General features: G+C 48.4%; 1 protein-coding gene across 2 annotated transcripts; it reads right to left on the bottom strand.

Annotated features, from left to right (window-relative positions):
- Window positions 1-7,184: 7,184 nt before the first annotated feature.
- HPCAL4 (hippocalcin like 4) lies at window positions 7,185-18,870 on the bottom strand. Of its 2 annotated transcripts, none has more exons than XM_077150165.1 (4): window positions 18,628-18,870; window positions 13,042-13,211; window positions 12,650-12,865; window positions 7,185-11,315 (listed from the first exon to the last, which is right to left on the bottom strand). In XM_077150165.1, exons 2-4 carry the CDS (start codon window positions 13,201-13,203, stop codon window positions 11,118-11,120), a joined length of 576 nt encoding a protein of 191 aa, XP_077006280.1. In that variant the 5' UTR covers window positions 13,204-13,211; window positions 18,628-18,870; the 3' UTR covers window positions 7,185-11,117. The 2 variants fall into 2 exon arrangements, with proteins under 2 accessions (XP_077006280.1, XP_077006281.1); XM_077150166.1 differs by lacking the exon at window positions 18,628-18,870 and adding an exon at window positions 18,389-18,486.
- Window positions 18,871-19,249: the final 379 nt, after the last annotated feature.

Here is a 19,249-nt window from a genome sequence, read left to right as displayed (position 1 = left end):
AGAATCTTGGGCCACTCTCCTAGAGTTTCAGGACATTGTCCCTCTTGGCTCAGAGCCCTGCACTACCCCTCCCAAGGCGCAGGCCAGAAAGCATCACTCCGTTTGGGTATCAACTCAGAGGTATGCACAGATGTCTAAGGATTGGTGAGAAGTATGTTTAGATTTGCCCTTCTCCAGGCTTGGTAGATTGTTTCCAGAAATGGTTTCTGCATTGCTCCAATTCTGCTTGACCTTTGGCAATGTGACTTTGACACTTCACCCATGAAGAAGTGGAGTTTATTTTCCTCCTCCTCAAATCTGAGCTGGCCCTGTGACTTGCTTTGAATAATAGAATGCAGTAGAAGTGATGTTATGTGGTTTCTGAGCTTAAGTCTTATGAGGCCTTGCAGCTTACATTTTTGCCCTCTTGGGCACCAGCTACTATGTGAAAAAAAGTCTGGACTATCTGGCTGGAAGGGCCACTTGGAGAGACAGAACTTGGAGGATAAGCCAGGAGAAGCAAGGTCACGCAGGTGACTGTCAGCACAATTGCCAGAAACATGAGTGAGGCCATCCTGGCAGTTCAAGCTTCAGCCCCGCTCCCAGTAGAAAGCAGCCGTGGGAATGATTCCAGCAGACACCACATGAAACAGTAAAACCTACCAGCTGAGCCCAGGCAACACAAGGGATCATGAAAAATAATGAATCAGCACTGTTTTAAGCACAATTTGGGGGGACTTGTTACACAGTAATAGATAATTGAAACTCCAGGAAGGGATCAATCATTCTCACGTGCCTCATGGAGAAGAAAAATGAGGTAACTTAGGAAGAACAGGTACAGTGGTTGCTTGGATGGAGGTGAGCACCTGACCCAGAGGTAAACCATCCACAGGCTGTCTGGTGATATTTGACCTGTGTGGCCTGGCTTGAAAATATGATCTGGGTCAATCAGATTCTTCTTTCTTAGGTATTTAGAATTGGGAAACTGAGGGGCTGGGTAGTAAACTACAGGAACAGATGCTGAGGATGCTGTGAAATGCGGTTGGCTTGCAGGAGACCTGAATGAGCCTCAGGAACCTGCATTATGTAAAGGTAAGAGGGGTAAGTAGCTATCTATGAGCAGAGTGAGTCATTAGCAGATAAAGAAGATGGGGACAACTGAAGCAGAGGGCAACAGAGTCGCCATGAGAGAAAGCCTATGCTGGCCTGAAGGGGAGCTGTCCCTATTCCTGATAGTTTCCCAGTTGAGGCCTGGCTATGGTTCCCAACTGTAAATTTCCATGGGATTCTCCATAATACTTCAACAAATGCCCCAAAGAGGAAAGTTGGTGGCTACTGGTTTGGCTTGACTAGCAACCTTTCCCACCTTCTTATAATGACAAACTCTGCCTCCCTGGTGGCAGAAGTAGCCATATGACCTGGATCTGACCAACTGTAGAACCCTGTGCCCCTGGATGGGTCCAAGATGAGCATGTGACCCTTTGCTGGTTTGAAACTGTTTTGTACCCCAGAAAGGCCATGTTTTTAAAATCCTTAATCCAATCTTGTGGGGACAGCCATGTTCTTTTATTCCTGACCCAATATTGTAGGGTGAGACCTCAGATTAGATGATTTCCATGGAGATGTGATACATCCAGTTGTGGGTGTGACCTCTTGATTAGGTTGTTTCCATACAGATGTGACACATCTGTGCCATGGAGATGTGGCACACCAATTATGGGTGTGACCTTTTGATTAGATAGAGATGTGACCCTGCCCATTCAAGGTGGGTCTTGATTAGTGTACTGGAATCCTTAAAGGAGCCAACACAGAGCTCAGAAACATTCTTGAGGAAAAGACCCACAGGTTCTGTGAGAGCGATTTGAAACCAGAAGCTGAGAGAAGAGCCCAGAAGACATTGCCATGCTCCTCCCCATGAAAGGCTAAGCAAACCGGAACCCAGAATTTTACCCCAGAGAAGCATCTGAAGACCTACTGACATTTGGGGAGGAAGGCACAGGAATCAGAAGCACAAAGCAATGAACCAGGAACAAGGACCTCAGATTCCAGCCACATGCCTTCTTAACTGACAGAGAAATCCTGGCTGTCATTTGGCCTTTTTTCAGAGTCAAGTTATCTTTCTCTGGATGCCTAGTTTGGACATTTTTATGGCCTTCTAACTGTAAACTTGTAACTTAAATATTCTTTATTATAAAGCCAATCCATTTCTGGTATATTGCATTCTGGCAGCATTAGCAAACTAGAACAGACAGCAACTAGGCCACTTTCTGGTACTTATATAGGAATGCTGGACGATTTGAGTCTTGTTTATCTGGGTTTATTAATTGGAGATGATGTGAGCTGGGAATCCATTTTTCCTTTGGCTGATAAAAGAACATGGAAAAGCTCATCTGGAGAGGACAATGAGGTCACAGAAAGAGAGAAGCGGAAGAGAAGAGGGAGAGAGGGTGCAACACTGAGCCTCTGAATCCAGCAGTGTTTCATCTTTCCAATTACATGAGCCAATAATTAGCCTCCCTTTTTACTTAAGCTTGTATGAGTTGGGTTTTGTTCCCTTGCAACCCAAGTCCCAACTATCTATTCCCCTTTGCTCACATTGACATGAGTAGGCCTCAGTTTTTTGCAATCAGAGAATCCTAACAAGACTCCTGGCTCACTCCCTTTGAGCACCTTCCCTACGTTCCTCTTTGGAAATTGGAGAACTTGATCCTAAATAGTTCTATCCACCTCTCTAGGTTTCTGGCCATTGTGTCTTTCCACCTTATCACTTCCTGACAGCTGACTTGGTACAAGGATTCCCTCTCTGTATCCCTGGACTCCAGCTAGCACTTTGCGTCCCAGATCAGCACTTTTTCAGGTGGAAAAGCTGGGAACATACCCCTTGAGGCACCTGAACTACTCCCCTGAGCAGCCCTGACTCAGCAGGCCTGACTCTATTAGTTGGTCTTTAGCAACATCTGGGGAAGATGCCACTTCCTCCATGATGCCTTTTCTTCCCTTTACCCTTTGTGTCCCTGACTCCCACCCCACCTGACTCCCTGCACCAGGCAAAATCCTTTCTCCTCTGATACCTGGAGCTCAGGGTTTGTTGCCTCCTCACGTTCAGACTTAGTTTCACTCCCATGACTGAGACAGCACAACATGCAGTGGGCTTGATGTTAGGAGACCTGAGTCCAAGTCCCAGCTTTACCACTCTCTGAGCCTTCATTTCCTTGGCTTTACAAAATATAGATTTAAATGTGCTCAGCCTAGCTAACGGGGATGTTGAGAGTCATGTGAGAACATCTCTTGGTAACTATTATTTTTGTGTACACATGAGTAGTCAATTTTTTAACATTTGGGAGGGCTTCACAGGGGAGATATTTGAGACAGGGGAATGAGTTGATCCAAGGAGGGTAATAGCTTGTGCACAAGTACAAAGGCATGAGAGATCCTTTATGGAAGTGGAGGGCAATTTAGGGTGGCCCAAGTGCAGGGTGCAGGAGGGGGGAGTGAGAAGTCAGCACAAGCGCCAGATCATGCTGAGCTTTGAGGGGTCATTTAAGGAGTTTGAATATCATACTGAAGGAAGAGCAGAGCCTTTGAAGAATTGATTTAGTCAGACTGGTGCTTTAAGAAGATCACTCTGTCTCTTTCGTGGCTTCTAGACTGGTGCAGAAGGTAAGACTGAAAGCAGGAAGTGGACTAATCTGGATGAGCTAGAGATGACGAGAGCTTGAGTGGGTTTTTTTTTTTTTTTTAGGAGGTGCAGCTCAAGACCTGTGCTCCCTCCTCCAAGGCAGGCAGGGGACAAGATTTCCAATCCTCCTAGTACGGCTTCAGCTGGGAATAACAACCCCAAGTCCTTAGGCTTCTGAGTCACCTCCTTGGGTTCATGGTTGCCCTGGGGCCAAGTCAGCCTCCTTCCTCTGTCCTAATTGCTTCCTGCCAAGGGAGTTGGCCCCCTCCAAGTGTCCTTGAGGAAACCTTTGTAAAAGCAATGAAGCATTGCAGGAAAAAGGAGGCACTTCCAGCTGCCACTGCCCCCAACTCCCTGGAGGGAGCAATGTCTGACTGGCTCTTAGGGGGCATTCTGAGAAGAACATTTCATCAACTTCCACTTCCACCTCCATCTCCACCATACTTCGGCCAGTATATGTATTTCAGGGTCCTGGACTAGGCTCCTGTGGATGGTAGAACAGGTAATACGATAATAAAACGAATCTGACCAACAAGGCAGGTGGGGACAGAAATCTAGCCCATGCTCCACTTGCCAAACTGTACACCCTGGCATGACAGAGCTGTATTTGTCTCAAAGAAAGGGTGCCTTTTACTAATTCACCCAAAGATGTCATCCAGGTGTGGACTTATGGGGCTGCTTCCACTTACAGAGGGTGCCTTTTCCTAATTTGTACAAAAGGTGCCATATGGACGAGTGTGCTAGTTTGAAAGGATGTGTGTCCCCTAGAAAAGCCATGTTTTAATCCTAATCCCATTTTGTAAAGGCAGCCATTTCTTCTAATCCCTATTCAATATTGTATGTATGAAACTGTAATTAGATCATCTCCCTGGAGATGTGATATAATCGAGAGTGGTTGTTAAACTGGATTAGGTGATGACATGTCTCCACCCATTTGGGTGGGTCTTGATAGGTTTTTGGAGTCCTATAAAAGAGGAAACATTTTGGAGAATGCAGGAGATTCAGAGAGAGCAGACAATGCTGCAGCACCATGAAGCAGGGAGTCCAAGAGTCAGCAATCTTTGGAGATGAAGAAGGAAATTCCTCCCAGGGAGCTTCATGAAACCGGAAGCCAGGAGAGAAAGCTAGCAGATAATGCTGTTTGCCATGTGCCCTTCCAGCTGAGAGAGAAGCCCTGACTGTGTTCACCATGTGCCTTCTCACTTGAGAGAGAAACCCTGAACTTCATTGGCCTTCTTGAACCAAGGTATCTTTCCCTGGATGCCTTTGATTGCACATTTCTATAGACTTGTTTTAATTGGAACATTTTCTCAGCCTTAAACTGTAAACTAGCAACTTATTAAATTCTCCTTTTTAAAAACCATTCTGTTTCTAGTATATTGCATTCTAACAGCTAGCAAACTAGGACAACTAGCTATTGGCTTTTCTCCCCACTGCTGTCAACAAATTTGGGCTCTGATGATGCCTCTACTGGATAGAGGGAGAACCTAGGTCCCAATGTCTGCTGCCATCAGCTCCCATCTGATGGAACTGCTCTGCCCACAGGCCCACCATATTCAGGGTTCAGTCTGGTCACAGATGACTGGACCAAGGGAGGACAGCTAACTCAAGGGGTCTGGCCAAAAGCTAAGCAAAACCAATCAGATTCTTTTGTTTGAGAACTGGAACTAAGAGACACAAGGTGGAGTTGTCAGTTGCTGGTGGGTATTGATAGACGGTGATACAGCCACTATGTGGAGGGTGGGTGTGGTGGCTTGGAACTATGTACCCCAGATAAACATGTTCTTAATCCATTCCTGTGAGTGTGAACCCATCCTAAGTAGGACCATTTGATGGGGTTATTTCAGTTAAGATGTGGCCCGGCTGAATCAGAATGGGTCTTAATCCTATTATCGGAGTCCTTTATAAGAAGAATGAAATTCAGAAAGCCAGAGAGAGCAGCTAGAAGCTGGAAGTCAACAGAACTAGGAAGAGAAAGGAGAAGCCAAGAGAGGTCACCACGTGCATTGTCGTGAGACAGAGAAGCCAAGGATCAAAGGTTGCCAGCAGCCAGTTCCAGAACACCATAGTCTTCTGGGAGAAAGTATCATCTTGATGACTTATTTTGAACATCTAGCCTCAAAACTGTGAGCCAATAAATTCCCATTGTTTAAGCCAACCCACTGCATGGTATTTGTTTTGGCAGCTAGGTGTTTCTTAGTACTATCATGCCCTGTGATTAAAGTCAACGGAAAACTGCAACAACCCACTGCAGGCAGAACTACTGATGACCCAGAAATTTCAAGAATGAAGATTTGGGTCAACCCACCAGGCAAAGAACCACAACCAGCTGAGGTGCTTGCTGAGGGAAAAGGGAATATGGAATGGGTGGTGGAAGAGGTAACTAAAAATACAAGCTACAACCCCATATGAATAGTTACAGAAATGAAGACTGTAGTGGTTATGAATATTTCTTTCTTGTTTTGTTTTGAATGTTGGTATATATACACAAAGCAAACATCTTTGTTTTCTTCCCTCTCTTATTCCTTTATCATATAACATAAATTGTACTAACTTTATGTCATAACATTTAAGTTATAGGATATCAAGTTTATGAGTGAGTATCATCCAAGGACTTGTACCCTCTTCTAGGAAAAATGTAAGTATGCTGTATGCAGAACAAGTGAATATGGTTAGGTGAAACTATGACTGTTATTGTTTTTATTTAGAAATTAAGTATGGTTTAAGGCAATGTATATGGGTGCCAAGTTGACTAGGGGTGGACTGTGATGGTTAAGTCTGTGTGTCAACTTGTCCAGGTTATGGTGTCCAGTTGTATGATCAAGCAAGCAGTGGCTAGATTATTACTGTGAGAATATTTCATAGATTTAAGTCATGAGTAAGTTGATTGCATCTACAGTCAAGTAAGGAGCTTGCCTTCATCCAATCAGCTGAAGGCCTTCAAAGGAGAACTGACGATTTCCGCAGGCAGAGGGAGAATTTCCATTTCTTCTCCAGCCAGCCAGCTTCTCCTGGGGAATTCATAAAAAATCTTCAACAGAGTTCCCAGCTTGCAGCCTGCCCTATGGAATTCGGACTTGCCCATCCCATGGTCATGTAAGCCAATTTCTGTAATTAATATCATTATATATATATATATATATATATATATATATATATATATATATTCTCTTGGTTGTTTCCTTGGAGAACCTCGACTAACATTGTGAGCCTGCAGAGAGCCAGTCTGAAGAGAAACCAAAGAAAAGAGCAGAGATGGAAAAATTGCCAAGGAGATGAGAACCTGTGAGACCCAGAGATGAGGGGAGAGGCCCAGCTACCAAATCCTATTCTCTTAAGACTCAGACTTTCTTGATTTCCCATCTTTAGGTTCCCTCATAATCTTCTCCCACAGTCCCTGCTAGAACAAGAACTTCAGACCCAAGGAGGTTCCTGAGCTGCCCCTGCTGTGTGCACTCCCCCAGGCCTCTTCTTCCCCTTTCTCCTCACCCCAGCCCTATCTCAGCTCAGGGAAGAGTAGGAGTCCTCAGCACAGTCACACCTTTTATTTGTTGTCAGTGAAAAAAAAATAAAAAACCACACAGCACAGAGTCAAACAGTGAGGACAGTCACTGCAGGCACAGCCAGAAGTAGCACATGTGGAGGGGGACAGGGGCAGCACTTGGGCAACTGCTCTACTCGGGAGTACCTGGGGGGAGTAGGGGCCTCCTTCTGCCACCTGTCCTCCCTGCCTCCCCAGGCCTCCTTGCTCCTGCTGCTTAGACAGCACACACCCAGGGAGGCCTGGTCCTGCCTCCACGCTCTGGCAAAGGTAAAATCAAACCCAAAACTTTCAGAAAGAAAATCTTCTATTTTTCTGAGACTTTTCAATTGCAGGATTCGCATTTTTTTTTCAATAATGATGAGTGAAATATGTAAGAAATGTATTCTTGCCCCCAAGGTCACCTTTAAAATCAGCACAAAGCCCCACCCAGAGTGAATCTTCAGATTTTGTTGTTTTAATAAATTTTTGTGTAAAAATACTTAAAGTGTCAGTTTACCATCCTGCCTAGAATCCCCAGTTTGTTTTCAAATTTTCTCTTTTCCTTTCTCTGCGTATCCCCTACCCTGCCCCTTTCTATCTGCAGCAGGATGAATTTCTATCTCTAGGGACTCTGCCATTCTTAGGCATAGATTTAGTGCCTTGGTTTATGGGATTCCTTTTTTTAAAACTTTTGATTCAAAGGTAAGTTATATAATCCTGATGAAAGTTCAAAGGTCAAAGGACTGGAGTTGCCATCTGAAGAAGCCTTTGCTGGTGATTTTTAGAGATAAGAAAAAAAGGGTTTATCAATCAGCCCAAAAGGATTAGTGAAGACAGAATATAGTGAAAATGTAGATGGTGGGACATTGCAATTCAGAGTTACATTAAGAAAACTAGAACTTTAAGGGAGAGTTTGGCTGTATCAGCTGTGCCTATGTATTTTTGTGTATATGCAAGTCTATACTTAAATCCCTGCTATGCTTTGTGGCAAGATCCTATTAGCTGGGGCAAGATGAGAGGATGCCTTTCTCCTCAAAGCAAGGCCAGTGCTCTACCACAGGGGCTCCTCAGGATATAGTCCCTGGGAAACCTAAGATCATGTGGGAGCAAGACCTGGCCCACCTGTGGCTCCTCCCATCAGCAAGATGGTAGTCCCAGTTGCTGGTCTGGCATTTATGTGTTCATATTGCAAGGCTGTCTGAGAGGCCTTGGTCTGACCAGCAAATATCACCTATGGATATATGTCCAGAAGCGTGGAGTGATCAAACATAGTCTCATGGGTAGGACTTGTCAACCAGCCTGGATAAGACAAAAATAATTATCTCAAGGAGGAAGATGGTGGTAAAACAGTGCAAGATGCTTCTAGGGTTGAGTCAGGGGTCTACTGGGCCAGCATCAGCCCATTAGCAGAGCTGCCCAGAAGCAGAGAGCAGGTTGCTTAAAAGTGTGGGGACTTCAACCAAACTTTCTGGAAGACTACAGCTCCAGAAACTTTTTAGCAAGCTTAAAAAAGACCAAAACCAACTTAGCATGCCCACAGTCAACCTCTCTACAATTCAGAGTTAGATTAACGAATAGGGAAGACATTCTGAGGGGAAGAAACCCTTTTGGGGCTTGGGGTTCAGGTCCTTGCTCTGTGCCACCCCCTGGGCTGTGTGACCTTGCACAAGGGACTCCCCCTCTTCGAGCCACATCTTCTAAGTCTGGAAAAAGGGAATAAAAATTCCTACTTCCTTGGGCTGTGACGATAGAATGAGGAGTGGATGACAAACCTTTGAAAGCCATGAAGTTCTGTGCAAATGTAAGCTAGGTTAGATTCAACATTTGGGGGAAAAGAATCCCACCTTGTGAAAGCCTTTCATCAGGAGATTCAGGTCTCAGTTGTGCCAAGCTATTAAGCATCTGTGAGTCTATAATGCTGACTGGCATTCGCACAAGACACAAATAAAGGCCAGCTCCCGAGATCAATGGGCTATTCTTTGAGGCATTACTGGATAAACAGCTGCTAGTTACTGCCTGAGGATGTGAATTCCCCAGTTTTACCATATGGCTGGCCATAGGCAGGAAGATAAAAAGAGGGTGGCAACCCAGCAGCTCTCCTTGGTCAAGAGCTACCTCCAAGGGTAGCAAGACGGAGGATCCAATAAAGACTGGGGCCAAAGGTGAGTGTCTAAGAGTTCTACTTTCAGAGAGGCAAGACAAGTGAGCACCCTAAAGTGAGGGACATGCTGCATCTCTTTCCAGTAAATGTAATCCCGCCCCCTTGCTGACTCAGAAATTACCACCCCCCACTCCCACCCCGGCTGACAGCACCTGTACACTAGACTGTTTTCACCAGCAGTTCAAGAGGAAATCAGTTGTTACTACACATCAAAACAAATTGCTGATCACAAGTACAGGAGAAAGTAGAATGAAAGATTTGATGAAGAAGCAAGATTAAAATTTCTGGCAGTCAAAGCATGCAGCTGTATAGCTCATGGATCCAAAATTGGAAAGCAAAGCCAGGGTACTTGGAAGATGATGAATTACCTGGTGGATTTAGGATTTGAGGTTAGAAAAAGCCTTTCAAATGGAGCACACCCAACACAGCTTAGGCATTTGGTTTATAAATGCAGCCTGGGAGCCTGAAAAGAGGATCCTTCCAGTGGCTGGGTGGTCCTCTTTTTCCAACTCTTTTTGCTTCTGTAGCAGTGAAAGAACAAGTCCATCCTTGAAACTTGACCAAGTCCAGAAATGAACTACCAAGATGCGGGAACTACACTTGTCTCACTCTTGGTAAACCTTGGTTTTTCTATCTTTGAAGTAGGTATTCAACCATAGTAGATGCACAACAGAGTTACTCATTGAACTAAAAAAAAAAGAAAGATAATAAAAAGAAAGCAGCAGAAGGAGAGCAGAAACTGCTGATTGCAACAGCTTGGGACTGAGACTTATAAGAAAAAGTGGAAGAAGTGTTATCTTGTAAGTTTGATGGTATTTCCCCCCCTTTTTCTTCAGCTATTTCCTAAAAATTAGCATCTTCTATATTCATTTAATTATTTTATAAGAAATCAAGTCATATAGACTACCTTTTAACATCTTAAACTAATAAAATGACTTCAGCTCTTTTAAAGGGTACTACAAAAATAAGTATTCCATAAATTTCAATTTTTTCTAAGCTACCATTATTCCCTACTCACATGGCTCCTAAACTTCCAAAGGCTTTCCATTCCATCCTTCTCCAGCTTTGTGCAGAGCTGAGCTGGAAGGTTTAATGGCTTCTCTCAAATTAAGAATGCCTTACTACAACCCCTGCTCAGCTGTGCTTAGCATCCCCCTCTGAGACCCTGACCACAGAAAATTTGCCTCATTACCCTATGAACTTCAAGAGGGTATGGAATGTGACTTGTAAACCACAATATTCTTAGCACCTAGAGGTGCCTGGCACAGCACAGCTGCTCAATGTGTTAGCTGAACAAAGAACCAAATAAACACTCCAAAGGCTAGGGCCAGAAGAGCCAGGGAGAGTTGAGGTGCAGGAAAGAGACCACCTCTAAAGGACTGGGTTCTCAGGAAAGGAGAGATCCAATTTGGACCTTTGACTAGGGCCTGTGGGACCTTATCCTATAAAACTTAATCCCAGGAATCAACAGAATTTCAAAGCAGGACCCCAGGCCACTTCCTTAACCCTGCCTCTTGGGGCAAAAGCCAACTCCCCTTACCCAGTGGATGGTGGTTCTGGGCTCAGGTTGGGAGTAGGGCTAGACCACAGGATACCTGAGGACTTGTTTCTTTTGCAGGGTGAGGTGGTCCCTCAAGAATCTTGACTGAGAGGAGGAGGGGGATGGAGCAGAGGGGTGGGGGACCAGGGAGTGATGCTGGAGTGCCCCTCCCCCAGGGGAAGGGCCAGCCAGAGAGGTTACTGGGTTGGGTGGTGGCCCAGCCCCTCATGAGCCTCTACTTTTGCATGTCACACTGCAGCAGCAGCACAATCGATGGGTCACTCTTGGCTGCTTCCTTGAACTCTTCCAGTGTAATCTGGTCATCCTTATCTTGGTCCATCTTCTTGAAGATCTTGTCTACACGCTGCTGGGGTGTAAGCCCATCCTGGTTCATGCGCATCATGATCACAGTGCCCACCATCTTGTAGATAGCCTGGTGGGGTGATGAGGGAGGTGTGAACACCCACAAGAGGCTGGGAGAATTGAGGGTAAATGAAGGGGTCCCGGGGGTGAACAGGGAGAATCCTGGGGGATGGTGAGGACACTGGAAGTTGACGTATGGTCATTAAGATTGGATACTTCAGGAGCATCTCAAACTTAACATGGCTAAATCCCAACCCTTCATCCCCAGCTTGCTCCTCCCCTAGGACTCCCTGTCTCAGTAAATCGCAACTCCATTCTTCCAGTTGTTCAGGACAATAACCCTGATTCATTCTTGACTCCCTTCCTTCTCACAGCTAGCATCCAATCCTTCAGCAAATCTGCCAGCCCTAATTTTGCAACAGTTTCCACAGCCAACCACTTCCTGCTACTTTCACTACTCCTTCATAGTAGTCTCCATCAGCTCTTGATTGCATGACCGTAGAAGTTCCCTAACTGACCTCCCTACTTCTGTCATTCCCCGACCCTCATCCCCTGCCATGGTCTATTCTCCACACAGAGAACCTAGAATACAGAGAACCTTCTAATGGCTTTCTATCTCTCTCAGAATGAAGGCATAAGGCTCTACCCTAGCCTGGGAGGAGCTAAGTGATCCCATTCCTGGCTACTTGTGTGAACACTGTCCCCTCAACTCACTTCTCCCTCATTGCCCTGGCCTCCTGGTCACTCCTTGAACAATGGAAACGCAATCCAGTATCAGGGTCTTTTCATCTATTGCTCCTCTGCAGAATGTTCTTCCCCCAGGGATCCACACGGTTACCTCCCTCAGCTCACTCAGGGTGCCACTCACATCTCACTTTTATAAAAGAGCTTTTCCTTCATCACTTTCTCTCCTCTTCCTTTGCTTTTGCTTTGCTTGTCTTCATAGCACTCACTGCCTGATTTAGCAAAACATATATTTTTTCTTTCTTTCTTTCAATTTTCTCACTAGGAAGACAGTCCCACGAAAGCAGGAACATTGAACACTGCCTGGCACGTGGCAGGCACTCAATATATATTTACTGAGAGAATAACTGAATTGAAAACTTAGGTTCTGAAGCCAGACGGCCTGGATTTGAATCCTGAACCGCCACTTGCTACAATTTTCTCGTCTATAAAATGAGTTTCTAACAGTCCCTACGCCATTGGGTTGTTGGGCAAAGCCCCCTAGCATCAGGCCGGTCCTGAACTGAGGGCCCCCTCGATGCCCCTGGGGGGTGGGGTGGAGGGGGCTGAGGCGGGAAGCCGGTGAGGGCGCTGTCAGTGAAGGGCCCAGCCTGGAGGTCAGGACGCCCGGCCCAGCCCCCACCCCACCCCACCCGGCTTCCCCGGTCTGCCCCAGCACACCTCGATGATCTCCAGCATCTCGAGGCGCGTGATGCGCCCGTCGCCATCTAGGTCGTACATTTCAAAGGCCCAGTTGAGTTTCTGCTCGAAGCTGCCGCGGGAGGTGACCGAGAGCGCGCAGATGAACTCCCGGAAGTCGATGGTGCCGTCGCCATTCTTGTCGAAGGTGCGGAAAGCGTGCTGCGCGAACTTGGAGGCATCGCCGTAGGGGAAGAACTGCGGCGGGGAAGGGGGAGCGAGGGTTGGGCCTGTCCACCCCCAGCCCCGCCCCCGGACGCCCCGCCCCCGGACGCCCCGCCCCCGGACGCCCCGCCCCCGGACGCCCCGCCCCCGGACGCCCCGCCCCCGGACGCCCCGCCCCCGGACGCCCCGCCCCCGGACGCCCCGCCCACCTTGATGTAGAGCTGCTGGAACTCCTCCAGGTTGAGGATGCCGCTGGGGCAGTCCTTCAGGAAGCCCTTGTACCACTGCTTCAGCTCCTGCTCGCTGAACTCCGTGTTCTGAACCAGGTCCTCCAGCACCTCTGGGGCCAGCTTGCTGTTGGTCTTCCCCATGACCGGGCCTGCGGGAGAAGAAACACCCTTGTCTTCTCCAGAACAGGCCCTGGCCTCACTGCAGCAACACCCCAAGGCTCCTAGATGACAGGGCCCACTCTTTCCACAACAGGGTCTTCTCCCCTCATTCCCTTCTTCCATGATAGCCCCCGCTTCCCACAACCAGGATCTCTCCGTGCACAATAAGGCCCCCTTCTCTCATCACCACCCCCAACAAGCCCCACCTTCCTACAGCAGAGCCCTATCCTTCATCACACCCCCTGCCATAGCTGATCTTACCTCCCAGGAGCAAGGGCCCTCTCTTACCTTAGCTCCTCACTCCACAAAAGAAAGTCTTAATTCTTCTCGTTGCTATTCAGGGCTTCCCACACTCAGCCCCATCCACACCTATACACTCCTTACCTACCAGGGACCTGAGGCAGGTTATTCCTGTTACCCACTGGCACCATCTCCCAAGATCTCCCTCAAGGCCTTCCTGAGCTGCCCCAGTAGGAAGCTCATCTCCCTCCTTCCTCTGTACAAATAGAAATCCTAGCTGTAGCACTGATGACCCTGATTACATTCTGCTTTTCATTAGTTCATTCATTCCCTGAGCATTTATTGACTGTGTGTTAGCCTTGGTGCTGTGATGGAGAAAAAAACAGACATGAGGCACCCTTCAGTAACTAATAATCGAGTCACAGAGGTAGATCGCTGATTATGGAGGCCCTTCAATCCTTGCCAAGGAGTTTGGGCTTTTCACATAGGGGACAGTTCTTGGAGGTTTTTAAAGCAGGGGCTAGGATGATAACATTACAGAGTGCATGCAATATGCTTGATCCCGAAGTAGGTGCTGGGGACCCATAGGAAAGTTATGTTTCAGAATTTGTCCTGAAAAAAATAAATGTGCAAGATAACCTGATGTGGAGGGAGGTAAGGAGAGAAGGGAGGGGCTTCTGCACAGTCCAGGTGAGATATGATGATGCTAGGGTACAGGTTATGGAGTGTTGTGGATGGACTGAGCTGTTAGGAGGTGTCACTTGTAGAATTTGGCAGCTGGTTGGATATGAGGATAAGAGGGACAGGGATTATGCAGACACTCAGATTTGGGGCTGAGTAGATGGCGGTATTGTTGCTGAGGAGTTTGGTGAGGATGAAGTCAGTTCCCAGCTGGAAAATGTGAGCCCCTTGAGTGGCCTGTGCCAGGGGAAGTGTTTGCAAAAGGTAGTACAGATCCAATGCCCGATCAAGAAGGCTTGCGAGAGTAAGACCTCCACCTGAAGGCTGGGTGAACTCTCTTGTGTAACCTCCATGGTAGGAATGTTCTTCCAGAGCCTGGATTTCCCAAGAGGTTTCTTTGGCTAGCCTAGAGTCTCTTTGGAAGGAGGCTAGATCCCCAAACTCAGGGTAGCCTGTCCTCAAGATGCTCAGAAAAAAGGAAGCTTTTGAATTGGCTGAAGGAATTTTAGGTCCCTAGCCCACCCTATGCCAGTTCAGCATCTGATTCTTAATGCCCTAAACAGCCAGATCTGAGACTTGTCTGTTCTATGCTCTCCCTCCTTTGCTGGATGACCTCAAGCAGTTACAGAATACCTGTGGGCTTCAGACACCTTCACTGGGCCGTGAGGAAGATCAAGGAGCAGAGGGGAATGGGGAACCCTATATGCACACGAGAAGCCAGGGAAGGGGAGGCACGCCATCTCCAGGAACTTACACTGGGACCAGAATCAAAGATGCTTCTGGAACACCCATTGACTCCACCCCTAGCTGACCCTTCCCAAGTCCAGGGGATACCTGAGGCTGGGAGTATAGTTAAGGAAGGTGGGGAACATCAAGGCTGAGAAGTGCAAGGAGGCAGAGCCTCTCCCCACCGTCTCCCGTGGAATATGCCTGAGTATCTGCGTGAGGGGCTGGTCTGAGTGTGGGAGGGTGTCAGTGTATGATACTGTGAATCTATCAGAGCGCACACGTCTGTGTGTATGTCACGGATCTGTGTGGGTCTCACCTTCTGTCTCTTTTCTCCTTCTTCAACTGTGCTGCTTCCTTAACAGTTTTGTCTCCTGGGGCCTCACTTGTTCCCTGCTCCATTTGTTCTCAGACCCACTGAGACTTTTGTCTCTTTTATTTGTCCTCATTCCCTTTACTGCTTTTAGATCTTCAGAAGGTTGTAGTTTGCAGTATCCTTTAAGATCATCCCTTATTTGAGAGGAAACCCAGGGACAGAAAGAAACTGGCTCAAGTTTACACAGCGGGTCAGTGGAAGGGTCCAGATGAGCACCCAGGATAAATACATGCCACCTGCCTAGACTTCCCTCTCCAAATCATGGCCATTATTGTCCAGTACAGACCTTCCCTACCCCCACTTGCTTCCTGGAAAACCATAGCTCTGTGTTCCCTCTTGGCCTCAGTGGGATCATATTGGCTGAGTTCCAAGCCAGGGTCTCTGACACCCAGGAAATATCCACCCCCAGGGTGGCCCATCAGACCCTCTGACTCCAGCACATCTATAGTCAGATTTATCACCAACCTGCACTGGTTATTTTCTCTCTATTTCTCCTGTCTTCCCACCCTCCTCCCAAGGGATGCAACTCCCTCAATTATCTTCAGTTTTTTCCTCTCCCTTTCGCCTAGTTCTAACTTGCCACCAAGTCTTGTCATTTCTTCTTTGGAAGTGAAATCAACCTGGGGGTCTGTTAGCCAACTCATGTATATGCCCATTCAACTGCCCCACAGGGAGTGCCTTTCTTCTGATTCTTCTGCTCCAAGGGAACACCTTTACCAGTTTTGCACAGAAGTACAATACACTAGAGGTGGCCATGCCCATAGGTCCCCTCCAACTCTAAGATCCTCTAGAATCTGGCCTCAAGGTGTCCACCTGTCTAGCCTCACCTTCTAACGTTCCCCTCACAACCCCATACTCTTTTCAAACTAAGTTTCTCATGGCTGGGACCTATCTCACCTATTTGCTTAGTTGCTTTCCTCTCCTTTAATGCCCTATTTTCTCTTCTGGGCTGATGTAGGCTATAGTCAGCCTGCAGGTCCTGGCTGAAGCCCACTTCCTTATGACCAGCCTCTTCCAGCCCAGACAGTGAATGGTCAACAGCATGGGGTCATCATCTGGACATGGATAACCCTAGGAGGCCATGGAGTCCAGCCTTCACAAGCATGTAGACTTCAGAGCTCTGTGACCTTTGCCTGATGCTCTAGAATCCCAGGGTGGAAGCTGATATGGGAGAAGCCTTTGCATTAAATCCTTGCCTGCACCAGAAAATGTTCTCCAGACCTTTTTGTTCAATTGCAAGATGCTTACCCCCTCCCAATATGACTTAGCCCACCTTTGAGCAGCTTGGACAGTGAGAAGAGCCTTTTTTCCATTGTTCCTTGTAGCTCCCCACATTGGCTCCATCTCTGCCCTCTGTGGCTACAGAGAATCACCCTTTAAGGACCTAAAGATAGTGCCTGGAACATGGTGATGTTCAGTGAATATCTTTTGGTGGAGTACATTAAAAGGGCAAAACTCCCTTCTTCCTCCTTGGATCTTATGTTGGGCTGTTTCATTTATCTGTTTTCCTACCATTTTACCCAATTCAGAGCAATGGAACCCAGACAAAGGGAAGGGAAGGGCTTGCTCAAGGTCAGCCAGTGCCCATTAGTAGCAAAGTGGAGGCCAGAATCCACCTGCAGGCATGCTCTCTTGCAGCTATGGCTCTGCTAACCTCTTGAAGGCTTCCCTCCAGCTGTGAAGAAGCTGGTACTGTCCCATACACAGAGCCACTGTCTCCTCTGTGCTCTGAGGCTTCTTCCAGAGGACAGGGCTCAGGGTTTTGGGCTTAGAATGCGAAGTAAGGGTGGGAGGGACTGAGGAAGGCAATAATCCCACACCCTCACTAGCTTCAGAGGAGCTGGTGCTGAGGCTGTTGCCATGGTGACATCAGCTCCCTGGTCAGGAGATTTTTCTCTTTTTCTTTTCCTTCCCTTGCTCTTCTCCAAGCAGCAGCAATAGCAGCAGCAGCACCCAGGTCTTTGGTCTGCAGCTGAGCAAAACTTCTCCATCTACTTGTTAATGAGAACCAAAGGGATACTAAACAAAGGGTGGGCACTGTTAACCACCCCCATCTTGGGGCTGTCCGTGCCTTGGAGGGACTCTTGTGGAAGAGGCCTGGAGAACGTATGGGAGGAAATGACTTGGATCTAGGCCTGGGTAAGAAGAGATATCCCTTTGGTGAGGGCTGAAGTTCCTCAGGCCTCTTGTCTGAATTGTCCTAATGGTTCAGGGAAAGAGTGAAAGGGTCTTATTTTCTCATAATCAGCCAAAGAATCAGAACACGTCAGTGTTGGAAGGCTGTTAAAGATCATCTCATCCAGTTTACCCCCTATCCTGCTCACCTCTCCCATTCCACAGTGAATCAGAGAGGGAAGTGACTTGACCAAAGTTAAATGGCAACTTGGGGCAAAGGCAAGATCTTCTTCCCTCCAGGTTCAGACCACTTCAGGGAAAGAAGCAACACAGTCCAATTGGAGCTCTGGCAGCAAGAAGTTGGAAAAGGGAGGGAGGGACTAGGTTCAAGAAGGCCACAGAGAGTATGACTTAGAAAGACATTTGAGAGGTAGAAGGAGAGAAATTGGTGCTTTGGCTGGGAGGCAGGAGGGGAATGGAGGAGGCTTGGAAGCTGGTCTCTTGGCTGCAGTGACTAGGAAGATATAGATAGTCTGTTGAAGGGATGGGGTTGGGAAGGGTCCCCAGCCAGGACGAAAGAGGCCAAACATGGGGCCTTTTCCCAACACTGGGGTCATAGGGATGGCCAGGCTGTTGAGAGAATGTCTGTGAGGAAAGAAACTGTGGTGGCGCCTCCCTCCCTCTCTCAGGTATGCTGTGAGCTCTGCCAGCTTGACGGGTGGGAAGTGGTGACACTGAGAGGACCATGTGAAGTGGGAGTAGGTTGACTTTCTATGAGGTTGTCTTTGGGGGCAGGGGCTGCATGGTGTGAAGAGCAGTGAGCTGCTGGGGGGGGGGTGGAGCTGGGTGTTGTGGGTGAGGGCTATTTGTGGTGGTGGGAGGTTGCCATGGGGCTGGGCAGACTATCAGTCTCTGAAGGCAACCAGAGGGAGGGTGATTGGTGCCTCCACTCACACTGGCCACACCACACCTCCAGGTGTGTGTATGTGTGTGTGTGTGTTGGGAGCCCAGGGAAAGGGTCGTTCCTACCTGAGCCGGAGGTAAAGAAGTGGCTTCTCCTCCCTCCCTGGGGCCCTCGGGGTCTGACTGAGATCGGGGTCCCCCGCCCGCCCGCGGCGGCCCTCCAGATGCTGACGCCTATGACGGAAGCGGGGGCCAGGGAGATGAATCAGGGGAGGCTAGAGAAGAAGATGGGAATGGGGAGTGGAGGGTGGCAAGGACTTCGGCCCGGCGGGGCGCTTCCGAGGTCCCGGCCCCGCCCGCATTACCTGAGGCCGCTCGCCGGGTGGCTGGCTGGCTCTGCGCCTCCGCGGGCCGCGCGGACCGAGACTAGCAGGCGGCCGGGCTCTCCGAGGTCCGCACCGGAGCCGCCTCTCTTGTATCACTATGTGCCTCTCCGAGGCGACACGATTTGCATAATTCCCGCCTCAGCTCGAGCAAATTTGGCGTTGATTGGCTCGGCTGGGGCGGAGTGACAGGAGGTGTTTCAGGTGGGGATGGGGTGGCCCGCGAGGCCCGGCTGGAGGAGCGCGCCCCGCCCGCCCGCCCGCGCTGACCTTCCCGGAGTCGGGAAGAAGGGGGTGGGCTGCAGCCCCATCTGCACTCCCACTCTGAGGCTCAGACCCCGGGCCACCGTCTAGGGTGAAAACTGTCAACGATTGAAAAGGATTCGCAGAAACAACCACACCGTTGCTATGGAAACCGAGAGCCACAGCCGAGTCTCCAAGCCTTCCCTTCCTGGGCCCCAGCAGGGGTGGGGGTGGATGAATCACAAGACGCGCCCCACCCCTCATAGCCCACCCGAAATTGGAAGGGGCCTACAAGAAGCTGCCGAGTAGCCGGGTGGGGGAGAGAAAACATGGGGTGGTCTAACAGCCCACGACTCTGAGC

The sequence above is a fragment of the Tamandua tetradactyla genome, chromosome 2, assembly GCF_023851605.1.
Source record: "Tamandua tetradactyla isolate mTamTet1 chromosome 2, mTamTet1.pri, whole genome shotgun sequence".
Lineage (NCBI taxonomy): Eukaryota > Metazoa > Chordata > Mammalia > Pilosa > Myrmecophagidae > Tamandua > Tamandua tetradactyla.
The sequence above is the reverse complement of the archived record's forward strand: the minus strand, read 5'-3'. Positions and strand labels throughout refer to the sequence as shown.

What these genes read in the sequence shown, in the direction of transcription:
- HPCAL4 (XM_077150165.1), bottom strand. Translation starts at nt 13,203, where the DNA reads ATGGGGAAGACCAACAGCAAGCTGGCCCCAGAGGTGCTGGAGGACCTG. An exon ending in TCCAGCAGCTCTACATCAAG is followed by an intron (nt 12,866 to 13,041) that starts GTGGGCGGGGCG and finishes TCCCCGCCGCAG; the next exon opens with TTCTTCCCCTACGGCGATGC. An exon ending in AGATGCTGGAGATCATCGAG is followed by an intron (nt 11,316 to 12,649) that starts GTGTGCTGGGGC and finishes TCACCCCACCAG; the next exon opens with GCTATCTACAAGATGGTGGG.